We start from the raw sequence: 20,996 nt of genomic DNA on the forward strand, positions 1-20,996 counted from the left end.
ATGCAAACATCCAACATACTACTACAGTGGACAAAGGCTTTCGGGATAAAGATTGTGGCAGCTTACAAGGTTCCACAAGTTCAGATAAACTTCACCTGTCTACAGATAACAAATTGGTCTCTGTTGTTCTTCAGACATTTTCCTAGTTTAGCTACATAGTGCTGCAGATAGGGCCAAAAATGATGAGATGGCACCAAGGATCACATAGAGAGACGAATACATAAACTGTCAACAGAAAACAAGACATAATTAGTTCCATATATAAAATTACCATGAAAAATTAATGTAGGCTTGGATTATATTCCCATAACACGGCGCACCCATGACAGGGGCACCTGGAAGCACTAGTGGCACAATTGGAACAAAGCTGGAAGAGGGGCCATTCTTACCAGATACTCAAGGCCTAAATCTCGAATTAAATTGCTAGATAAGATGGCAAAAGCTTAAACTAAAAAAGTTACAAAGAACGCCAAGTCTTCAGTCAGTTCACCTCCATTATTGTCCGAATTACAGTGCAGTTAATTTGGCCCCAGAAAGTAACATCATCTTGATTATATATGATATTCTATACGCACACGTTTACATACAAAAAAAATTAAAGCAGGCCTGGTCCAACTTCATTTGCCAGCCTTCAACTCTAGTCACCACCTATGCCTGCCTTTTCCTCAGAGTCTTCCTCAGAACTTTCATCCCTCAGCCGCTTTCTTGAATTAACTCGCTTCATGTTTACATCAGTTTTATCACTCAAGCTGGTTTCTGCTTGTTTATCTTCTTCATTTGAATTGGCTTGTGTGGTGATGACATCTTGGTCTGACATTGCAGAACTACCTGATTCCACCCTCTTAGGGAAGAGTGAGGAGGAAGTTACCTTTGCTCCATGGCTAACTGAAGATATTGCTGACAAGATATCTGGCTTAGCTACGATATCGACCCACTGGTTCCCCACCCAGTCTTTAGAAATTCTTAATTTTTTTCTCTGGCATATTAAGAAGACATCTTCACCTGAATCATATGAAATTCATATATCATTTCTCCCGCTCTGAGCTGTCAATTGAGCTCTTAAAAACAGAACTAGAAATTGCAGCTCTGAGAGCCAGTTGAACAGTCCCAGACAAGCATTTGATGCATATTACTTATCAAAATCAAGCATATGTTGCAAGAAGACAGCAAGTGGTCGATAAGAAAATTCCAATATTGATCCGTTGAAATTTTGATTGCATATCATGGTTGGTTTGTATATATTTGTTAAAAACTAAAAGGTTATGGAAGGTTTTTGTTCATCTTTATGTTATGTACTTTCATCTAAGATTCCAGGAATTTTCCTTGGTGAGTGATAAAGGTGCCTAATTAGTTCACATCCTACACTAGTACCTTGTCTGCATGAGCCAAATCATCAGAGCCAAAAAGGAGGATTTCTTTTTTAGAATTATGTGGTACCTCATCTGAAAATACAATTTAAATGGCAAAGGTACTAACAACTCCAGACAAGGTTCCTGAGTAAAATAAATAATGCATTTCTACATAACTGGTTAAAGGTATGCGCTGCATGCAAACCTCTATTCACATAAGTATTGTTCTTTTCTCCTGAATGACCCTTTGTTTTTTTTTTTTTTTTGGCTAAGGCAATGACCCTTTGTTAGAAATCCTTTTTCTTACTAATAATTTCAAATCACCATGTGAGAAGGGACACTATGGGAGACTGGAAATCAATAGCACAAGCAGATGTGTCTCACTACCATACTCACCCCAGATTCTCAACTAAAACATAGAATGGGTGGCAGCTAGAACAGAACAACCATATGAACAAAAATGTCTTAAAAAGGGGGAATAACAGTGTAGCAACTCAAAGTTCAAACAAATGAGGAAGCACATACCTGGAAAATATACTTGCCGACTATCATCTCCACAGCTGTCTGTTCCAACCACAACCCCTTCCCACCAGCCGTCATTCCACCATGCATCCACCGGGGTTCCATTAAGAAATGCAACACTATCGAGAAAATGATCACATGTGGGATAAGGACGAATTGTTGGGCGGCCTGAGCATCTCATGCCTAATTTATCAGGAGCCGCTGGTCTGAAGGCAGGGATCCATTCCTACAGCATACAAACTGACAAACATAAAATCTAGCGAGACAGGTGTATCAAATTAAATAAACCTTCAATCAATTCCTAGATTCAGAGACACTGTTCAATAATGCATTTGCAATAGATCTTGCAATCAAGGGATATAGTGCTTAGGAAGAAGGCAGATTCCTAGCAATGGATTATAAGATCACCAAAGTTCGATAAAGAATAACACAGTTTAAATAACAAAAAATTATATATAAAATAAGAAAATATGATAAAAGAGAAAAAGTGAATTAAGGAAACACTATCACATATTCACATTTATTGGAGCACTTAAATCAGCATAACATTGCATGCTAATTAGTGAAATTACAGGTTGTCCCCACAAACCATAGGATAGTATTAGTTTATCATGTATAGAAACATGATCAATTATTCAAGAGGGTTCATGCAACTAGCAAGTCTGTATATGTTGAATACTCAATCAAAGAAATAAAAAAAATCAAAGAATTGCTAGAAACTATAACTGAGTTGGTCTGAGTGCCAATTGAAAAATAGTTCAACTATCCATCTGTCATGCCCTGAACCTAACATCTAGGTGCGGGCATGTAACACGGGCACACACTCCCTAAGGCAGAGCCATAGAGAATATGCTAGGCTTGAGATGAATGAAATTCACACAATACCAACAAGTATAATTAAATCACTCCACCAACATTAAATCATCAACTAGTTCAATTACAAATTTTTCGATTTCCATCCGTATCAGTAAAATAAGAGAAATAACTAACTAACTAATGATTAGTTGTACGAACTCCATGTCCCTCCCATTTGAAACTATGCCTCTTGTGACTCTGAAAAAAATAAGAAGAGTATGAGCTTTTCCAGCCCAGTAAAAATCCCAAACCGTTATACCATAAGTAATAAAAAATAATCAATTAACAATACCAGATAAATGAATATCGTATCAATACTCAGAAAGCTCATAAATAACATGCACATAAGTTCTCATTATCATTTTTTTCAAAGAAGCATATATATATATATATATATATATATATATATATATATATATATATATCAAATGTAACTAATTGTTTAACACCAATTCTTAAGTCATGTCATCCGTTTTTCATTAACTTGATTTCTAGATTTCTTAGTAATTAACTTCCGGCTTTGGACTAACCAAGATCATGACTCAGTCTAAGACTAATATTGTATCACGTTATAGCCTTATCCGGCTCACGTTATAACCCGTGGTGGCCATCCGACCCACGTTAAAGCCCGTGGGGGCTCTCCGGCCCACGTTATAGCCCGTAGGGGCTTTCCACGCATAAGCTCGTGGAGGCTTCCCATGTGTCAGCCCATGGGCGCTATAACGAGGTTAGTCCAAACCATATCTTATCTGTCTGATTTACTTATTACTCTTGTCAAATCAATTATCACATATACAATGAATTTCTCTCAATTTCAAAGTATCTTTGTTTATATAATCATATACTCAATATCTAATGTGTATAATAACCACATAAATATATTTTTATTGAAATTTATATAAAAGCATATCGTCACATGCCAAACCGATACAAATCTCATGATGCAAACCCGGCAATACAAATCAATAAACATATATATATATAACTAGTGACCAGGTACAGGAATTCTTACCTTTACCGAAGATTGACTAATATAATGATCACTGACTCGCCTCATAGTCTATAAGCTGGGATACAGAGTACCCCGATCAAGACCTTGCATAGACAACTCTCCCTCTCGGTCCGGCATGGTTCCAGCAGCCCTTTTAGGCGATGAATCGAGGAGGCTTGGAACAGAAGAGCTTGAATCACGACGATTCTCGGTGATTTGGATGGAGAAAATCAAAGGAGGGGAGTTAAATAGGCAAGATCCTTGAGTTCGAATCGAACTTGGATTTCCCTCGGGGAGTCGCCGTTTTTGCCAGAATCGGGGGAAAGAAGACTCCTAGTCGGGGTCTTCTTCCCTGATCCCCTCATGTGCCGAGCACGGGTTGGGTTTGGGCCGGCCTGAGGAGGAGAGTTAAATAGGCAAGATCCTTGAGTTCGAATCGAACTTGGATTGCCATCAGAGAGTTGTCGTTTCCGCCACAATCGGGGAGGAAGAAGACTCCTAGTCGGGGTCTTCTTCCCTGATCCCCTCACGTGCCGAGCACGGGTTAGGTTTGGGCCTGGCCAATTCAGGTTGGCCCACAGGCTGGGCCTGGCCACTCTGGGCCAACCCACGAGCCCAAAAATCTAGGTTATTACACCATCTAACACTCGTAATACCCTGTTTTGTCACAACTAATACCCAACCCACCATAGGATATAGTTCAAAGCTGACCTAACTCAGCCACCTAAGCCTAGATGAGCTGCTTAGGCACCTATTAGGTGGCCATACGACATAAAGCAACTATCTTGGCAGTTGGTCCTATGTGGAGCGGCTCGGGGACCATTTGTCCAGAAAGCTCTCTGAAAAATTGAGCAGAGAAGCATTCGGATATTCAGCAAAGTCAGAAATATTTCCAAAAATATATTTTTAATAGAAAGTATTTTAATAAATGTGGCAATTCTTGTTCATGAGACAATGTGATAATATTTTTCAGGAATAATAGTAGCTGCAAGTTTGTAATTAATTTGTGTATATAAAAATTTAAGGCTCCATATTTTGCCTAGTTCCAGCTTAGTGTCCATATTATTAGATATCCACTTACGTATATCTGTATCCTAATCAGCGAATATGTAATAATACATAACAATAAATTTTAGATGGAAGCAAGATAAAGAGAACAATTAAAATATCTGCCCACACCTATATGATATGAAATCCATTCGGTATGTTCTTTTCATAAATATATAGTCAAAGTTCCATACAGAAGATACCAAATGCTGTTTCAATGCATTTTCTTATCTTTTTTCATAAATTATGTAAACCAATCTTTGCATATAAAATTCGAGGCCCTATAGTAGTTTGAGCTTACTTGGTAGGCATGTTCATATATCCATTTGTTTTCAGATGAATAAAGCCATGCATGTAATACATAAACAATATCATATTGTAACTATAAACAAGAGAAAGAAAAATCTGGATATCCAACCTTCATCTGTACAATATGAAATCTGAAAAATGAAAAATTCTTTTCCTTAAATATATGGTTGCCAAAATTTAAAACGCAGGGTCGGTGCCCATACTTTACCTCCACGTTCCCACAGCCATCGACATTCTGCAAATCATCATATCGAACCTTCAGCTTCTTATGAGATAATTGCAAAACAGTACATTTGAACCAGCAGCCTCTGATGCCACTATCTTGACAGAGAATCTCTATCTTCTCACCAACCTTAAAACGTGGGCTAGGCCAATTGTGTGGTCCAACAAACTTCACTGATAGTGATCTTCTAACAGGTAACTGGTATCTTAGATTTTCATAAGCTGGTCTGCAGGCTGTCATATGGCCTGACATCTTTGCACCTAAACAGTCTGCCAAAAATCTCTGATTCCCCTTGATGAACCTAATTCTCTTGGGTCCAGCACGTTTTATGATTCTTCCATGACCAGATTCTTCTTCTTCCTTCCTAAACTTAGCGCTTATATCCATGCGCATGAGAACTGCTTGATAAAAATATCCACGCAAAGTTCTTAAGTCAAAGAGTTTGAATTTATTTTTACTGTACTGCCGAAAGCACAAACAGATTCCAGCTAAAGAACCACATGGAAGCAAGGCCAAGCATTTTTCGTAGTGGTCGGGAGTTAAAACAGTAGCTATATCATCCACACACTCCGCACTGATGACTTGAGAGTAAGGTGTGATAAAGACTTCATTGGGATGTGGAGTAGGTGGCGGTATTGTACAAGCAAATTCTTGATCTTGATGAAACCACCGTACTTTAACCTTCTTCTGCCCTTTTTTATCTTCATACATATCTTCTAAATAAGCAAGATAGCGATTTTCCTCCTCAGACAAGACATGAACAAAAGAATGGTTCTGCACAGCAGAGAATCTTTGTTTGGCACCAAAATATTTCTGTAGGAATTAAGTTACATGGAAATGATGGTGCTTACAGCTATTATGGTTCTGTTGCGACAAAATGCTTGGTAGTGCCTGAGCTGCTTGCCACATGTCCAGGAAACACCAGACCACATAATATCTGAATTATGGATTTTATCCTAAGATAAAAGAATTAAGAAGTTACAACAAATAAGCTAATAAAGTTTACATGTAAATATTCAAATTTGTCCAACATTTGATTACCATGTGTTTAAATAGATATCCTCCAGTCTCATCGAATTCATTCACCTCTACATCAGCAATCAAAGATTGTGGCGACTCATATTTTGCTGATTCTATGTAACATGGTAAAAGACAGTTAAGTAATGATCTCATATTGCCAAACACAGCATAATAGGAAGAGTAAGTTTTCTCAATTGAATCACGTAAAACTTTTTATTGAGCAAGAACAATTAAATGGCCTGCCAGAACAAAAGCCTCCCAAAATCTTCACCAATATAAATTGCATAGTTATTCTTTGAAGTATGATATTACTTAATAAAACAGAAAAGATACATAAATTGCCAAAATCTTCACCAATATAAACTTCAATACTAGAATATCAAGGACTATGACTCGGCGACATTGTGACAAGGAAATATAAGAGCAGATTCGCCAGGTACACCTATATTCGTGCGTGTGATGTTTAACATTGCGCCAGTTGGCACATGGCTTAATAGGATAAACAAGACCCTTGAAGTCACATAGGACTTGTCATGTTCATGCTGGTCATGGAAACAACTGCCGTGCTTGGTAATATGCAGCATTAAGGAGACTCATGACATATTTTATAGTGTTTACACTCAAGAAAATTATGTGTACCAATTGTTAATTGACCATCTAATGCGGAGTATCATCTCCCACCAGAAAGCTATATTTTTTTTGCCACTAATGCCAAATCCAACTTGGCAGTCAAGATATGGCAACCATGTGACTTCATTCTTCGATTAGCCATTTGTAAAATTGGAGAAGTATTAGTTTATACGTCATATTTGATGTCAGAAAGTGTTCAGTATTTGCAGGAACTATTGATATTGGACTTCCCTCAGTATCTGCCAGAGGCTGATCATGTGATCCCATCCTCACCTTCATAATCCTGATTTATAAGCAGGAAGCTTTTTGCAATGCCATTTTCATCACAAGGCAGACTAACAGATTTGTTTCTCTCTTTTCAAAAAGGTGCTTAAAATATAGTTGACAAGAGAAGCAGTTGCTAGTTGCATGACCTTGCTATGTGGTGTAGATCATTAGAAAAGCTTCCCTGGCACTGCAATGCCTCAAAACAAAGTGATAGCTAAAAGCTATGTTAGCAAGAATTGTTTGATATGAAAAATATTCACTGTCCTTTAATTGGGTAGATTTAAGTAACACTTAGTAGACACCCACATAGAAATCTTCCCAGCCTGAACCCGTTTCCTAAGTGCCTCCTTACTGAAAGTATTTCTAAAATATCTGCTTCCTTGAACCTACACTGTATCCACTCCTGTACCAGCTCCTGATTCTGGTGACTAAGAGGTAGCAACGTCAATTCGTCAAAGTTGCAAAAAAATACCACTCACCCTCCATCAAGCATTCAAGCTGATATTGGAGTTTAGACTAGTTTGAAGATTTCATATGCTTGATGAAAAGAGAAAGAGATTTCAGCAGAAAAGAACTAATTTTTGAGATTTCAGTTTGATAGCAGTTTAAAATTAATTTTGAAGAACTTTAATGGGTCAAATTTAGATGTTTAGTTGATTAAGGACAAAGAATAGAAGTCCTCAATACTCCTTTTATGTCCTTTTGGTTCTAGTTTTTAAGTCTACAGCACCATGTGAGCATCAAGAAGCCTATTTTCTCACCAAAAGAAACAATTTAATGAGCCAGGGAACATAAATAGAAATCCCATACATTATGTGCAGCGTGAGATATAAGGGGCAGCCACATTGCAGGGCCAGTCATAATAGAGAAATCTCTTGCTGGCTGAGTCCTTATTAACCCCTAATCCTTGATCTTGACTTCTTGAGACCTTTGTTTTTCTTCTATTTTTTCTTTGAAAGAGGACTTCAGGAAGACACTATGTGGATAGCCCAAGATTAGAAAGAGAAGGTAGGTATTTAGTTTAAGATAAGTCTTGCTTCTGTAATTTGAGGATCTGCTCATAGAAAATGAACTCAAAACTATCTTCCTCATCCTTCTCTCTGAAGATGATGTTTCAGGATTTGGAAATGGAGTTGCCTCATTGGTCATGAATGCAACCTAGACTACAGAAATCAAGAGAATAACCAGAAAATCAAATTTATATTTCAGATATTAATCAAGTTTTAGATCTTTATATGGGTGAAATGCATTAGTCTAGACTGACTCTCCATAATGATTAATATCACTATCAATTTAGTAAAATAAAAATTACTGGTTTCAAGTGCTAGCCTTTCCCCCAAAATAATAACATCTCCGAATAGCCAATCTAGCATATTGCATCTTGCCACACATAAATGTGGATTAGAGCAAAAGGTATTCACATACTACAGGACCACAAAAAACAGGGGAAAAACCAACATGTGGACCACTAGGCATTGGTATGTTGATGTAAGATACGATGCTTTAAGTTACGCTTAGGTTAGCCAGAAGGCTGAAGCCTAAGAGAAAAATTTTGCCATATTGTTAATGACTGGACAAGATTTTGAAGAACAGAGTTTACTCTGGTGCAAATGACAATCATGAAGTTCACCTCAGGTGATCAACATGGCATAGAGATGAAGATTTTCAGCTCCTAGGCTTAGTTATCGCATTAAACATGGAATACAGATGAAGAGGCTTTGTTGACATGGCAGATTTATATGAAAACAACCAATAGAATATTGTGGTTGTTGTAGATCTTGACAAGACTTAATTGCATTGATTATTTAGACTACAGAGTATATTTGCATCTCACGACAGTGTATATACACATAATATTGAATTTGAAATTCCAACCATCAGGTTCAGGTTTGGGTGATACAAAGGGGACCTAAGGCTAGAAACAGGTCTCATTCACCATGTAACTCTAATAAGAAAAATGTGTTGCATGAGTGAGGCAGACTTCGGAGCTGACAAGCTCCACTTGTTAACACCTTACATCATTCAAACTCATAAGTTACCTTCTAAGAAAAGAAGGGACAAGGAAGGATCTTCAGAGGTATAAACACTCTACATATTCTAATGTCTAGATGAAAAAAACCTATGGCTTGAAATCTTGAAAATTGTCTAAGCATAGAAGGTTTAGCATTAAGAAATCCATCTATCAGCATAGTATGTATTCTTTATTCCCCACCAAACGAACAATGGAATGGCACCATAATCATGCTTCTCATATCCTTTATATTATCACAACAACACTAGAGGAAGCACTACTAAGCAGAAGATAAATGTCTTGGAGGACATTTCACCAACTAAGCAGGAAAATCATAAAAGAAGAAAGAAAACCAAATCAAACCTTGGTGAGAAGTAAAAGCTGCTGTATATATCAAGGCATTTTGATCAAAACAACATTCTGTCATGGTGAATTACCATCAACTACTAGGTACAAAAGATATAGAGCAAGAACACTTCAAATATAAGAAACAATGGTTTGCAAATGATGGAAAAAATAGGACAATGCAAACAAGGTATACTAAACAGCTTTCCAGCAATACCACAAATGCATATCAACGCACCAAACCAAGCATAAAATCTAAAAGTGAATTTCCCAAGTAGAGAAACAAGCGAAGAGAACCCACTCAACATCCAAATGCCCAGAAAAACGTGAAACTGAACTTTGAAGTACAGAATAGCATTTAGAGAGAATATGTACTTGAATTACTCTGGGTGCAGGTCTTTGCTGGAAGGAATGAAGTCAGCCAATCTACCACCTCTCTTCTCGATCTCCACTTGAGGCAAGAGAACCCCAACTTGTCAGGCCCGTAGGCCTGACTGAACTCCTCCGAAACCACATAGAGCATGTGCCTCAAGCTCCTTTCAGTGCCAATGACGGCAAGATGGGAATCGCCCCCGAAGTCGTCCAGGTAGTAGTGGACGACTCGGCTTCCACGCTCCTGTGAGATGAACTCCTCCCTCCACTTCACAAAATCAGGACAGTTTGATGTCATGGCGGCAAACAACACCAACACCGGATCAAAGTAGCATTCCAAACCTCTTATAAAACCATAAAACATCAAGCTTAACGAGCTCAAAAATCTCAGAACCAGCGGTTTTCATCAGAATCAGAAGGAAGAAAGGTTGAAACAGGCAATAACGTTGGGAGATTTCCAGCAAAAGTCTCAGAGAGCTCAAACCAGCAGCTAAGGTTTCCTGACTCAAACGGAACACCCGCCCCCTCCTCAAAATCTAAGAACCGTGCTTGCTCAAACACCAATTTTTTGAACCAGAACCACCAAATAAACAAAGAAACAACCCAACCCCCCTCCCCCACAAAAAACGTCACCTTTTCGAGAGAAGTCAACCGAGCGAAATTGTGTTTCTCATCAACACCGTCTGCTTAAACCGAAGAGGGTTTAGATTGAGCAAAAACCTCTCCATGACGATGAAATCCAGCCAGAGAAGATCAAGAGTTGGGGTCTCCTCCAATCCTTGGAAAAAGTTGGAGGAAACCAGAAGGATCAAACAGGGGTCCTCTGCAGCTTCATCCGAAGCGAAAACCGCCGGTAAACGGGCGAGCCAAGGGGGAGTCTTGTCCGCCGCGGAGAAAGACCCAACGGGGAAGAACAAGAGTTCAAACGAGAGCTCTGAGAGAGGATAGCGAAGAGAGCCCACCTGGGGACAGGGTTAAGGGCTTGGGAGCTGGAGGCCGAGGGAGAAGATGTCGGCTCTCGTATTCTTCTAGCTTCCTCCCCAAGCTTGCATATAGAAGAGAAGGAGAGAAGAAGGGAGGAGGAAGACCGGTGGAGGCTAAAAAGGGAGTTCATACGCCGCAGCGGAGGAGGAGGAGGGCATGATGCTGATAGTGGGAGCAGCGGGCAACCGACAAAAAGGGAAGAAGAATACTCTCTCTCTCTCTCTCTCCCCTTCTCCTTCAGGAGGTTGAAATGTTGAATAAATTAATAAGTGCGATGCAGGGTGGGTGCGGGACATGGGGAGGGAATCTCTCTCTCTCTCCAGCCCTTCTCGTGCGCACCCGGCGCACCATAGCAAGGCCTTGTCCCGGCGCTTGGGATTTAACGAAGTATGGATGATGCGAGGGCGACCGTAAATGGAAATCAATTGGTGGCGATTTTTTTACGACGTGACCTGATGTAAGTTTTACTGAGATTGTCAACTCAATGTGATGGGTCATGTCTCATGGCAGCGCTTGACATGATCATTAATCACCTACGTGATGATCTTGTGACATGGTGCATACATTTTGCGTCAGTTTTCTTTTTTTTTTTTGTTGGTACAAATGGCAGGTTGATCCGTTACATTTTTTTTACTAGACGCTAAAATTCGTTTTAGACACACATAATACTTGCTCGGCAAATCGATGTTTAACCATTCTTCAAGTATGACATTAATCTTTTGTTAGTCATTTGGATCGTATCGTGCCATACGGTAATAAAATAGTTCTTATGTACGCTCATGAGAAGCTTTTCAAACATTATTCCAAAACAATTAATTTTGGCTCCTTGTATAGCCTTGTGCGTGCTAACTAGCTAACTTAACATGTTGAGAAGTTACCTTCCAGAGCTTTTTGGTGTTGATTATCAAAGAGAAGATACTAACAAATGTATCACCATTTGATAATAGACTCCCACCGTAGCTAATACACATTTTCCCTTTTTTTTTGTAAAACAGCAATAACATATTTTTTTAATTAAGAAAGAGATATGTATATAGCACCCTCTAATATATAGTGCAAAGGTATAGAGGAGAGAAGGTTGAAACTGTAGATGCATTTGATAATGAAATCCCTTCAAAATCGAGTCCGCATAGATAAGAGGTGGGTTATTTTTTCAAGGAAACTTAATATCCAATCCATTGTTTGATTGCTAATTTACAAATAGTCCTCTCCAAATTTGGCATTTTATATTTAACCGCTAGCACATAATGAGACTTGCTTCCATAAGTGATGAGTATTTCTATACAAAGTTATTTCTATTTTTATACAAATACACTATGAACTAAAAATAAAATAACTATCAAGTTGCCACTAAGAAAATGGTCCCTCAAAATATCATATGGCCATCCATCCATGAGCTAGGTCTAAATTTTTTAAATTCTTCAAAGAGTTGTTCGGTTACCACCTAGGCTTGAGCTGCTTCTTGTATTTAACCCCCCAAAGGAACTAGATGCCCTGGACAGCTCCATTGTGATTATGAAGAACACTTAAAAGTTAACTTGCACAAGCATGAATAATAGACTTTTTTCATCTTACATTATCCTTCCCTCAGCCCAAAAAAGTGTTATTTACCCTTAGCAAAAAAAAAAAAAGTGTTATTTACAAGGCAGTAATTCATCCTTCATTTGTGGCCCATCAAGGCTTATCCACTTATCCCTTTAGCTACTCCTGAGATCATTACTACCACAGATATTTTACCACTCTGTCGATGTAAAGTACTGAAGCTTTTTCAGCTCCTAAAGTATCATCTGCTTCTTGGAGTCAAAAGGAAAAACAGCAGGTTTATACCAAAAGAACTACAAGACGGGATATTTATTTGGAGATGGTGCAAAGAACCGTGACCCACCCGTCCCTCATCTAGACGCTAAAAAAGTTAAGAAGCCTATCCTGAAGCTGTGGGTTCATCGCATGTCTTCCTTATTCTTCCACTTTTCCAAGCTGCACAAGGAAGAGAGACATGAAAGTCTCTGCCTTCCACCGCAAACGTTGCCACCTCCATGCCTATCCCATGCACACCCCTTTTTTCCGCCAACTTCCAACAAACTCATCGCTTCTCATGCCAGAACCAGCAACAACAGCAGCCACCAGTCCCCCCTCCCTCCGGCTTCACCAGTTCTAAATTATAATTAAAACTCCACACATTTCCCCTTCTATGCTGCGAGAATTAATGTTGAGCTTAACAGCTGAATTATAGTCTGTATAGAATAGCCTTAACATAATAGGACTCCATTCGAACACAAGGAAATGGGTATATTGAAGTCACTTAGTCATCCAATTTGCAGTCAGTTTTTGTCGAACTAATATGTGGCATGGCTATTTTTAGTGGAAACCGCAGATCCCTTGGAGGAGATATAACAGCATTAGGGTACAAGAAACTTATGTTTATATATCAATGTTTCCGCGTAATATTTGTCACTACCAAGTGCTTCAGCTTGATTTCATCCATTTTAATCAAAGTTCAAATCATTGGTTATCATGTTTTATTGCTTCCAGAATCGTAAAGCATAATGAACTCATTTCATCCTCTCGATGAAATAAGTGGTGGATTTTTCCGCCATTTGTTTAAAAAAAAATAGTAAACTATCAGTATGCCAGTTCCTCAGGAACATGCTCCCTGAATAAGGGATGAACATACATATAAAGAATTATAATTAATCATTATATAAATTGTTGAATAGCAGCCATTTTAATTTTGTTTCTTTATAATTTTATTTGTTTTATCAGAATCTTCAATACGGTAACCCATCGAGGTGATGGCTGCATAAAACAATGAAACTTTTAACTCCAAGTGCAATATATGTGCGCATAACGACATCAACTAGTAGCGGAAAAAAAAAACTAGTTTTAAACATGTCATTGGTTAATGAGATTATTATCAATCATCAAGTGCTCTTCTCAGCTTAATTGTTCATGTTGATTTGCAATTCAAAAAAAAAAAATATAAAAAGAAAAGAAAAGGACATGTGATGGGGACATCAGCTAGGTCCCCATTTTATTTGCATATTTGTTTATTTTATTTCTGGGTTTATTTGCATTTAGGGGTTTATTTGTGGTTTATTTTATTTCTGGACTCATTTGCATTTTAGGGTTTATTTGTGGGTTTTATTTTGTGTAAGGGGTTTTATTTTAAGTGTTCTTATTGGGCCCTATTTATAGGGAACTTTTATGTTGATTAGGGTTAATGAATGATTAAGAATTTCTTTTCCCTACGTTCTTTCTTCTCTTCCTCTCCTCTCTTTCTCTATTCTTCCTGCGTCTCTACAACCTCTTCTTCCTTCTCCTTCTCTTGTTCTTCCTTCTTCTCCTCTTCCCCCGCACTGGTGCTACATCAACTTGGTATCAGAGCTTCGGCTTTGCCACTGCTGCCAAAGCCACGATCCAGCGTTACCTTTCTTCCCTCTTTCTCGGTTTTCACCAGGCGCTCTCTTTCTCGGTTTTCACCAGCCCCCCCCTCCCTCCCCTCTGTCGGTTTTCACCAGAGAAAAAAAAAAAAAAAAAAGAAACCCCTGCAGCGGGATCCTCCACCGCCCGACACACCCGCGACCACCATCACTCCCGCTCGCCATAGATTTCCCTCAGGTCCCCATCCTCCCTCTCGGTTGTCACAAAGAACAAAGGAAGGGCCCCGCCATAGATTTCCCCTTCTGCCCATCGCCGTGTCTGCGCCAACTGCCGCCCCACCTCGCAGCGCCACCGACTCGCCACCGGAGATCGTCGCGTCCCCACGAGAGCGCCGCTGCCCCGAGTGCTTCGCGTCTGCCACCAACCGTCGGCGTCGGGTCCATAGAGGGGACCGCCGCCGACCTTCGCCGCTGGCCACGAAGCCGTGGCCGTGATCTCGCCGCCGCCGCAGGTCGCGGAGCCGCCGTTGTGATCCCTGCCTCGGCCCGCAGCCGCCGCCGTGAAGATCGACGCCCTCCCGAATCCGTCGGGAGGTTGAAGAAGGTTGGGGCAACGGGTAAGTCTCAGACCCGTTAGCCCGCCCCACTAGCCCGGATCCGTTCCGGAGGAAAAAAAAAAAAAAGACGCACGTGACCGCACGTGCCGCCTAAAAAAGAAAAAAAAAAACAAAAAAACCTTTGCACGTGACTGCACGTGCGTAAAAAAAAAAAAAAAAAAAAAAAAAACCCTACCTGTTCATCTTCCCCGATCGGCTGCCCCTCACCGCGTCTCCGCCGAGCTGCGACACCACGCCCGCCGCCGTGCGACGCCTCCTTCGGGCGCCTCTTTTCCGCGGTCGACCGCCGACGATCGAAGCCGACCGTCACCGAGCCCCGACGACGCCCTCCCCGCCGAGCCGCACCACCTGCGTACCCTTCGCCGCCTCCGCCCGTGCCGCTCCGCCTTTGCCGCCTCCGCCCGTGCCGCTCCGCCTTTGCCGCCTCCGCCTGTGACGCCTCCTTCCGCCGACGAGATCCGCCTCCGCCCGTGCCGTCTCCTGCCGCCGCCTCGCCATCGCTGTCCCCGCCACTCCCGCAACCGCCCGATTGCCACCACCGCTGCATCCTTCCCCGCGCCCGCGTGCTCCACCACTGCCGCCGTGCGCCGTCGGCCGCTGCCTACTCCGGACTTGCAGCGCCCATCGCCGAGCCTTCGTCCGAGCCGCTCCCATCCAGCTCTCATCCGCGAACAGGGACACCCCTGTGTGCCAGGCTGCCAGCCGAGAGGTGCATCAGGCCACATCCGAGCCCGACCGGCCTGGCCCAGTTGTCCTCAGCAGGCCGCCAGCCCAGCCCGTGCGCCATACTGTAGCGCGGTCCAAGCCCAATCAGCCGCAGACCCTGTTTCAGGCCCGATCTAGCCATTTTTCAGCCCACTCCAGGAGCCCCTTGTGCTGCAGATCCAGGACCACAGCTCCAGCTAGTTTCACTCGGCGCCAACTTCGTGCTCGAGACTTTACAACTTCCGGTTGACTGTATCCACCACAGGTAACAGGTTGTTCTTTCTTTTGGGCTTGTTTATCTAATTATGTTCTAGTTCTCTTGCATGACGGTCCTATTTTGAAAACTTACTTTCCTGTCAAACTGCAAAACCTAGAACATTTACTACCACACCCATCATACCCACCATTTAAATCTAAATATTAAATTAGCACACTTTGGCAACAGGATAATTCTCAATATCCGTCGATCAGATTACTTTAGGATTAGAACGACTGTAATACGTGCTTGCAACCTAATTTCTCATAGTGATTAATTTTCTACTTTAACTCTGAAATAACCAAAGTACAAATTAGTAATATTTAATTTTAAGTTATCTTTGTGAAAATTTGTTGATTTCCGAATTTATAGTAGATTGCAGTAGTAGGTTGTCTTGCATTGCATTTGGTAAGTTAGGGTTCATTAGTAGCATTGCATATCATATCACCAACTAGAGTAGTCCCTGCATGCCAACCCGTAGTGGTAGAGAGTACCTCCTCACTGACTCTCAGACCCCTTACCCACCATGGACCCCAGCGTTCTACAAGATATTTTGGGACAATTAGCTGCATTACGAGCTGATCGTGACGAATTCAAACGAGAGATCCGTGTTCTAGTGCAACACCCTAGGACTCCTGAACCGTCAACCCCAATTGCAGCTTATCCCGAGCTTGGTTTGACCACACCACCTATAGCTTTTCCCCATCCCCCTAGGAACCAACCTCCTCCTGATCACCAGCGCGATCTTGATGAGCGACTACTTCGTACCGTACGAGTAGATGTCCCCACATTTGCTGGTCAATTAGAGCCGAGTGTGTACCTTGATTGGAGAGCAGCCATGGATAACTATTTTGAGTGGTACGAAATGACTGACGATAGAAAAGTACGATTCGCTAAAATGAAGCTTATTGGGCAAGCTCACTGGTACTGGCATAATGTTGAACATATGCGTGAGACCCAAAGGCTTCCTCGTATCACTACCTGGGAGGATATGAAGGAAAAGCTGAATGAGAAGTATCTGCCATTCTCTTACCGACAACACCTTATGGATAGGTGGCAGAAACTAACTCAAGGGACATCAACCGTTGCTGATTACATTGCACGATTTGAGGAGTTTCATATGAGGTGCGGTGTAATCGAAGAGGAGACTGTTACTCTCTCTAGGTTTCGGGCAGGACTCCACGAGGAGATCCAGAAAGAACTAATCCTCCGAGAGATTACTACTCTTGGCCAAGCATACCAGTTGGCTCAAGATGTAGATAGTTTCTTACAAGCCCCTGTAGTGAGGTGTACCGACTCTCGGTTCATACCTCCAGGAACCCGACCTAATCAAAACTACCCCGCACAACCCAGGCAGTTTCCCAATCCTTTTAACCAGCCCGGCCCTAGCCAAGCACCGATTAGGACATCCCCGATACCTGTCCAGAACCATTCAAATGATAAAGAAAAGGGCATACTAGGTCCCAATCCTCCTTCTAGAAGCCAAACCCAATGTTTTAGGTGCCAAAAATTTGGCCATATAGCATCCCAATGTAATGCCAAGACCTATCTCATGACTGAACTAGAAGTTGGGACTCAAGCGAATGAATGTTTTGAAGAAGTCTATGAGCCAAACATTGAGGATTTTGTAGAAGACTTTGGAGACGAACAGACCGGGTTAGAGTTTCTCCAGGCTGAACCCCAAAAGGAGCCCACTGATCCAAATAACCAAAATCCTAGGCTTCATGTGGTTAGGTGCACTCTAACTCAGACTAAGACCGAACAAGATTGGCGTAGGACCTCCCTATTTTACACACTCATTAAGATCAATGATAAAACATGCAAAATCCTATTTGATAGCGGAAGTTGTATTAATACCATTGCTTCCGGAGTTGTCTCCCGCCTCGGCCTGAAATCTACCCCTCATCCCAATCCATATAAAGTAGCTTGGGTAGATAAGACATCTCTTTCGGTGTCGGAAAGATGCCTCGTCCCGATTCAATTCCTATCCTATAAAGACGAAATCTGGTGCGACTGCATTCCGATGGATGTAGGTCAAGTCATCCTAGGGAGGCCTTGGCTATACGATATGGACGTCACACTTCATGGGCGTTCGAATTCGTGTAGCTTTATGTTCCAGTGTCGGAAAATTATACTGAACTCATTGCCTCCTCGAGAGTCCACCCCTGAAAAGAAGAGTGACACTCTACGAAAAGATGAACCATTTCACATCATTACTTCGAAAGAGGTAATGAAAGATATCGAAAGCCAATCATCTGTGTTTGCCCTTGTGGCTAGAGCCATTAGTATGGAGTCGAACCTTGAGCACTCACCAGCAACAGTTCCCCTGTTGGAGGAGTTCCACTCTGTTTTCCCTAAGGATCTTCCAGATACACTTCTTCCGATGCGTGATATCCAGCACGCGACTGACCTCGTTCCCGGAGCACCCTTGCCAAATCTTCCCCATCATAGGCTCAACCCAAACGAGCACACTGAACTGCAATGTCAAGTTGACGAACTCCACACCCGAGGGTATATTCGTGAGAGTTTGAGCCCCTGTGTTGTACCTGCACTCCTCACTCCCAAGAAAGATGACTCTTGGAGGATGTGCATTGATAGCCGTGCCATTGATAAAATCGTTAAGTATCATTTTTCCATTCTTAGGCTGGACGACCTCTTAGATTTTATGTCTAGTGTCACGATCCCATGGCAAGATGTCAGTATGGACTTCGTGTTAGAACTTCCTAGTACCTATATCAAGCATGATTCCATATTTATGGTTGTGGACCATTTTTCAAATATGGCTCCCTTTCTCCTATGTCCTAAGACTTCTAACGCTTCTAGATTTGCCAAACTTTATTTCAATGAAGTCGTTAGACCTCCTGACCTTCCAAAATCTATTATATATGAAAGAGATGTTAGATTCGTGAGCTCCTTTAGGAAAATTCTTAGGCACATGATTGGCACTAAATTAAAATTTTCGTCGGCCTATGTTAGGACTTTGGATTTAGTGTTACCGACCGCCGAGTTTGCATATAATAGTTCGGTCAATAGGTCCTTAGGCATGAGTTCTTTCGAAGTGGTGAATGGATATAAACCTAGGCAACCCATAGACTTGATTCTCATGTCTCATCAACATAAAGTCTCTGAGTCTGCACAATCATTTGCATCACACCTGCATTCATTGCATCAGGAAATCAGCAAACGTATTCACTCTAATAACTTAAAATATAAATTCCTTGCTGATTTGCACAGACGTTATAAAGAGTTGAATGTAGGAGATTCTGTCATGGTGAGAATTAGACCTGAACGGATTTCTTCGGAAACATTCAAAAAGTTGCAATCCCGTAGTGCAGGACCGTTCAGAATCCTAAAGAAAATCAGTTCGAATGCTTATGTTGTAAATTTTCCTGAAGCCTATGGGATTAGTGCGACATTTAATATTGAAGAGTTAGTCCCATACAAAATATCAACATTCATTCCTTCTGACCCTTTTGTTGCTACACCCACTGTTGTTGATCACCCTGATCTAGCACATGCTAGTGAGCCTCCACCTCCACAGTTTCATGCACGCAGAGAACACATAGAACATATATTAGATGAGCAGGTTATATCTACCAGGAGAGGAAGCTACCAACGTTACCTTGTTCGGTGGAAAGGTCGATCCGAATCAGATGTGTCGTGGATTTCGCGAGCTGAGTTGCAGCGCCTTGACCCGGATCTTCTGGAGCAGTACGACAGCCGACCCGATATACACTCGACGGGGTCGAATTTTTCTCACCCGGGAGGAGTTGATGGGGACATCAGCTAGGTCCCCATCTTATTTGCATATTTGTTTATTTTATTTCTGGGTTTATTTGCATTTAGGGGTTTATTTGTGGTTTATTTTATTTCTGGACTCATTTGCATTTTAGGGCTTATTTGTGGGTTTTATTTTGTGTAAGGGGTTTTATTTTAAGTGTTCTTATTGGGCCCTATTTATAGGGAACTTTTATGTTGATTAGGGTTAATGAATGATTAAGAATTTCTTTTCCCTACGTTCTTTCTTCTCTTCCTCTCCTCTCCTTCTCTATTCTTCCTGCGTCTCTACAACCTCTTCTTCCTTCTCCTTCTCTTGTTCTTCCTTCTTCTCCTCTTCCCCCGCACTGGTGCTACATCAACATGGATCCAGGTGCTTGGTGAACACAGCTTGTATCTGTAAAAATTTGCACAATCTTATCAAACATCTGTCATTGCTACAAGTGCATCCAAGTGCTTGGGTGTTCACTTTTCTGTTTCTTATTTTCTTTTTAAATTTTATGGTCAAAGTGGCAACAAGGTTCTTCCATTTGTAGAGGGGTGAGTTGAATAAAAATTATCCTTTTTCTGAACTTTGTTCTTAAGAGTTTCTATCACCTTCTTGAGGGTTCTTCCTCATTTTCTAACAAAGTGAGAGATGATGAAGTAGAATATACAATAATCATTTTAGTTTCAAAAATGAGTTGCAGCGATGAGATAGGGACTCAGAACAACTTGGTAAGGATAGATCAAATCAACTGATTTTCGAATGAGATGCTCAGCCACAACAGAATAACAGGGTGAGGCCTCTGATGCAGGATATGTCAGTGGACAACTGAACCTAAGCAGACAAAACATAAAAGATGAAAGAAACCAACTCAACCCTTGGTAAGAAGTAAAAGTTGTTGTATATATTACTGCTAGCATCCAGTTAACTTATATCTAATAGCATACACCGAGCCATATACTTGAAAGGTTCAACAAAGTCAATCCTGATGATCAGAAGGCCAAGTGCTCATCATTTGCCACTGCGACAGAGGACACCTCATCCTAGTCCTTAGTGGCTTGATACACCAGTTGGCGCGTGCCCAGGGACTGAACTTGAAGAGTCTAGTGCAGGCAAACACCCCTTGCAAAGACAAACACGAAACTAGAGTTTAGGCATGCAACCTCCCCATTAGTATCTAAAGTACACTTGGTGTCTAGCGCTACCCCAGAACACCTCTATCATCCCCCTTGCATGTAGAACTAATAGATTGTCTCCACAAACGTCCACTGAAAGCAAAGTCAAGCACTCAGGTATGATTTTTGCCACCTTCGTCAATTGCCAATTCCACTTTACAACCCTTATTCCATT

At 41.3% G+C, this 20,996-nt stretch overlaps 1 protein-coding gene across 1 annotated transcript; it reads right to left on the reverse strand.

The window, feature by feature from the left end:
- Window positions 1-393: 393 nt before the first annotated feature.
- On the reverse strand, window positions 394-11,161 carry LOC120111112. Its single transcript, XM_039127609.1, has 6 exons — window positions 9,945-11,161; window positions 6,338-6,429; window positions 6,148-6,252; window positions 5,282-6,070; window positions 1,875-2,097; window positions 394-1,002 (listed from the first exon to the last, which is right to left on the reverse strand). Exons 1-6 carry the CDS (start codon window positions 10,303-10,305, stop codon window positions 638-640), a joined length of 1,935 nt encoding a protein of 644 aa, XP_038983537.1. The 5' UTR covers window positions 10,306-11,161; the 3' UTR covers window positions 394-637.
- Window positions 11,162-20,996: the final 9,835 nt, after the last annotated feature.

The sequence above is a fragment of the Phoenix dactylifera genome, chromosome 6, assembly GCF_009389715.1.
Source record: "Phoenix dactylifera cultivar Barhee BC4 chromosome 6, palm_55x_up_171113_PBpolish2nd_filt_p, whole genome shotgun sequence".
NCBI classification, from domain to species: Eukaryota; Viridiplantae; Streptophyta; class Magnoliopsida; order Arecales; family Arecaceae; genus Phoenix; species Phoenix dactylifera.

Coding starts and splice junctions, on each gene's coding strand:
- LOC120111112 (XM_039127609.1), bottom strand. CDS start 10,305: ATGTTTTATGGTTTTATAAGAGGTTTGGAATGCTACTTTGATCCGGTG. Junction 6,430..9,944: donor CTGCACCCAGAGTAATTCAA/GTACATATTCTC, acceptor CATGTTACATAG/AATCAGCAAAATATGAGTCG. Junction 6,071..6,147: donor GCAACAGAACCATAATAGCT/GTAAGCACCATC, acceptor TCTGCTGTGCAG/AACCATTCTTTTGTTCATGT.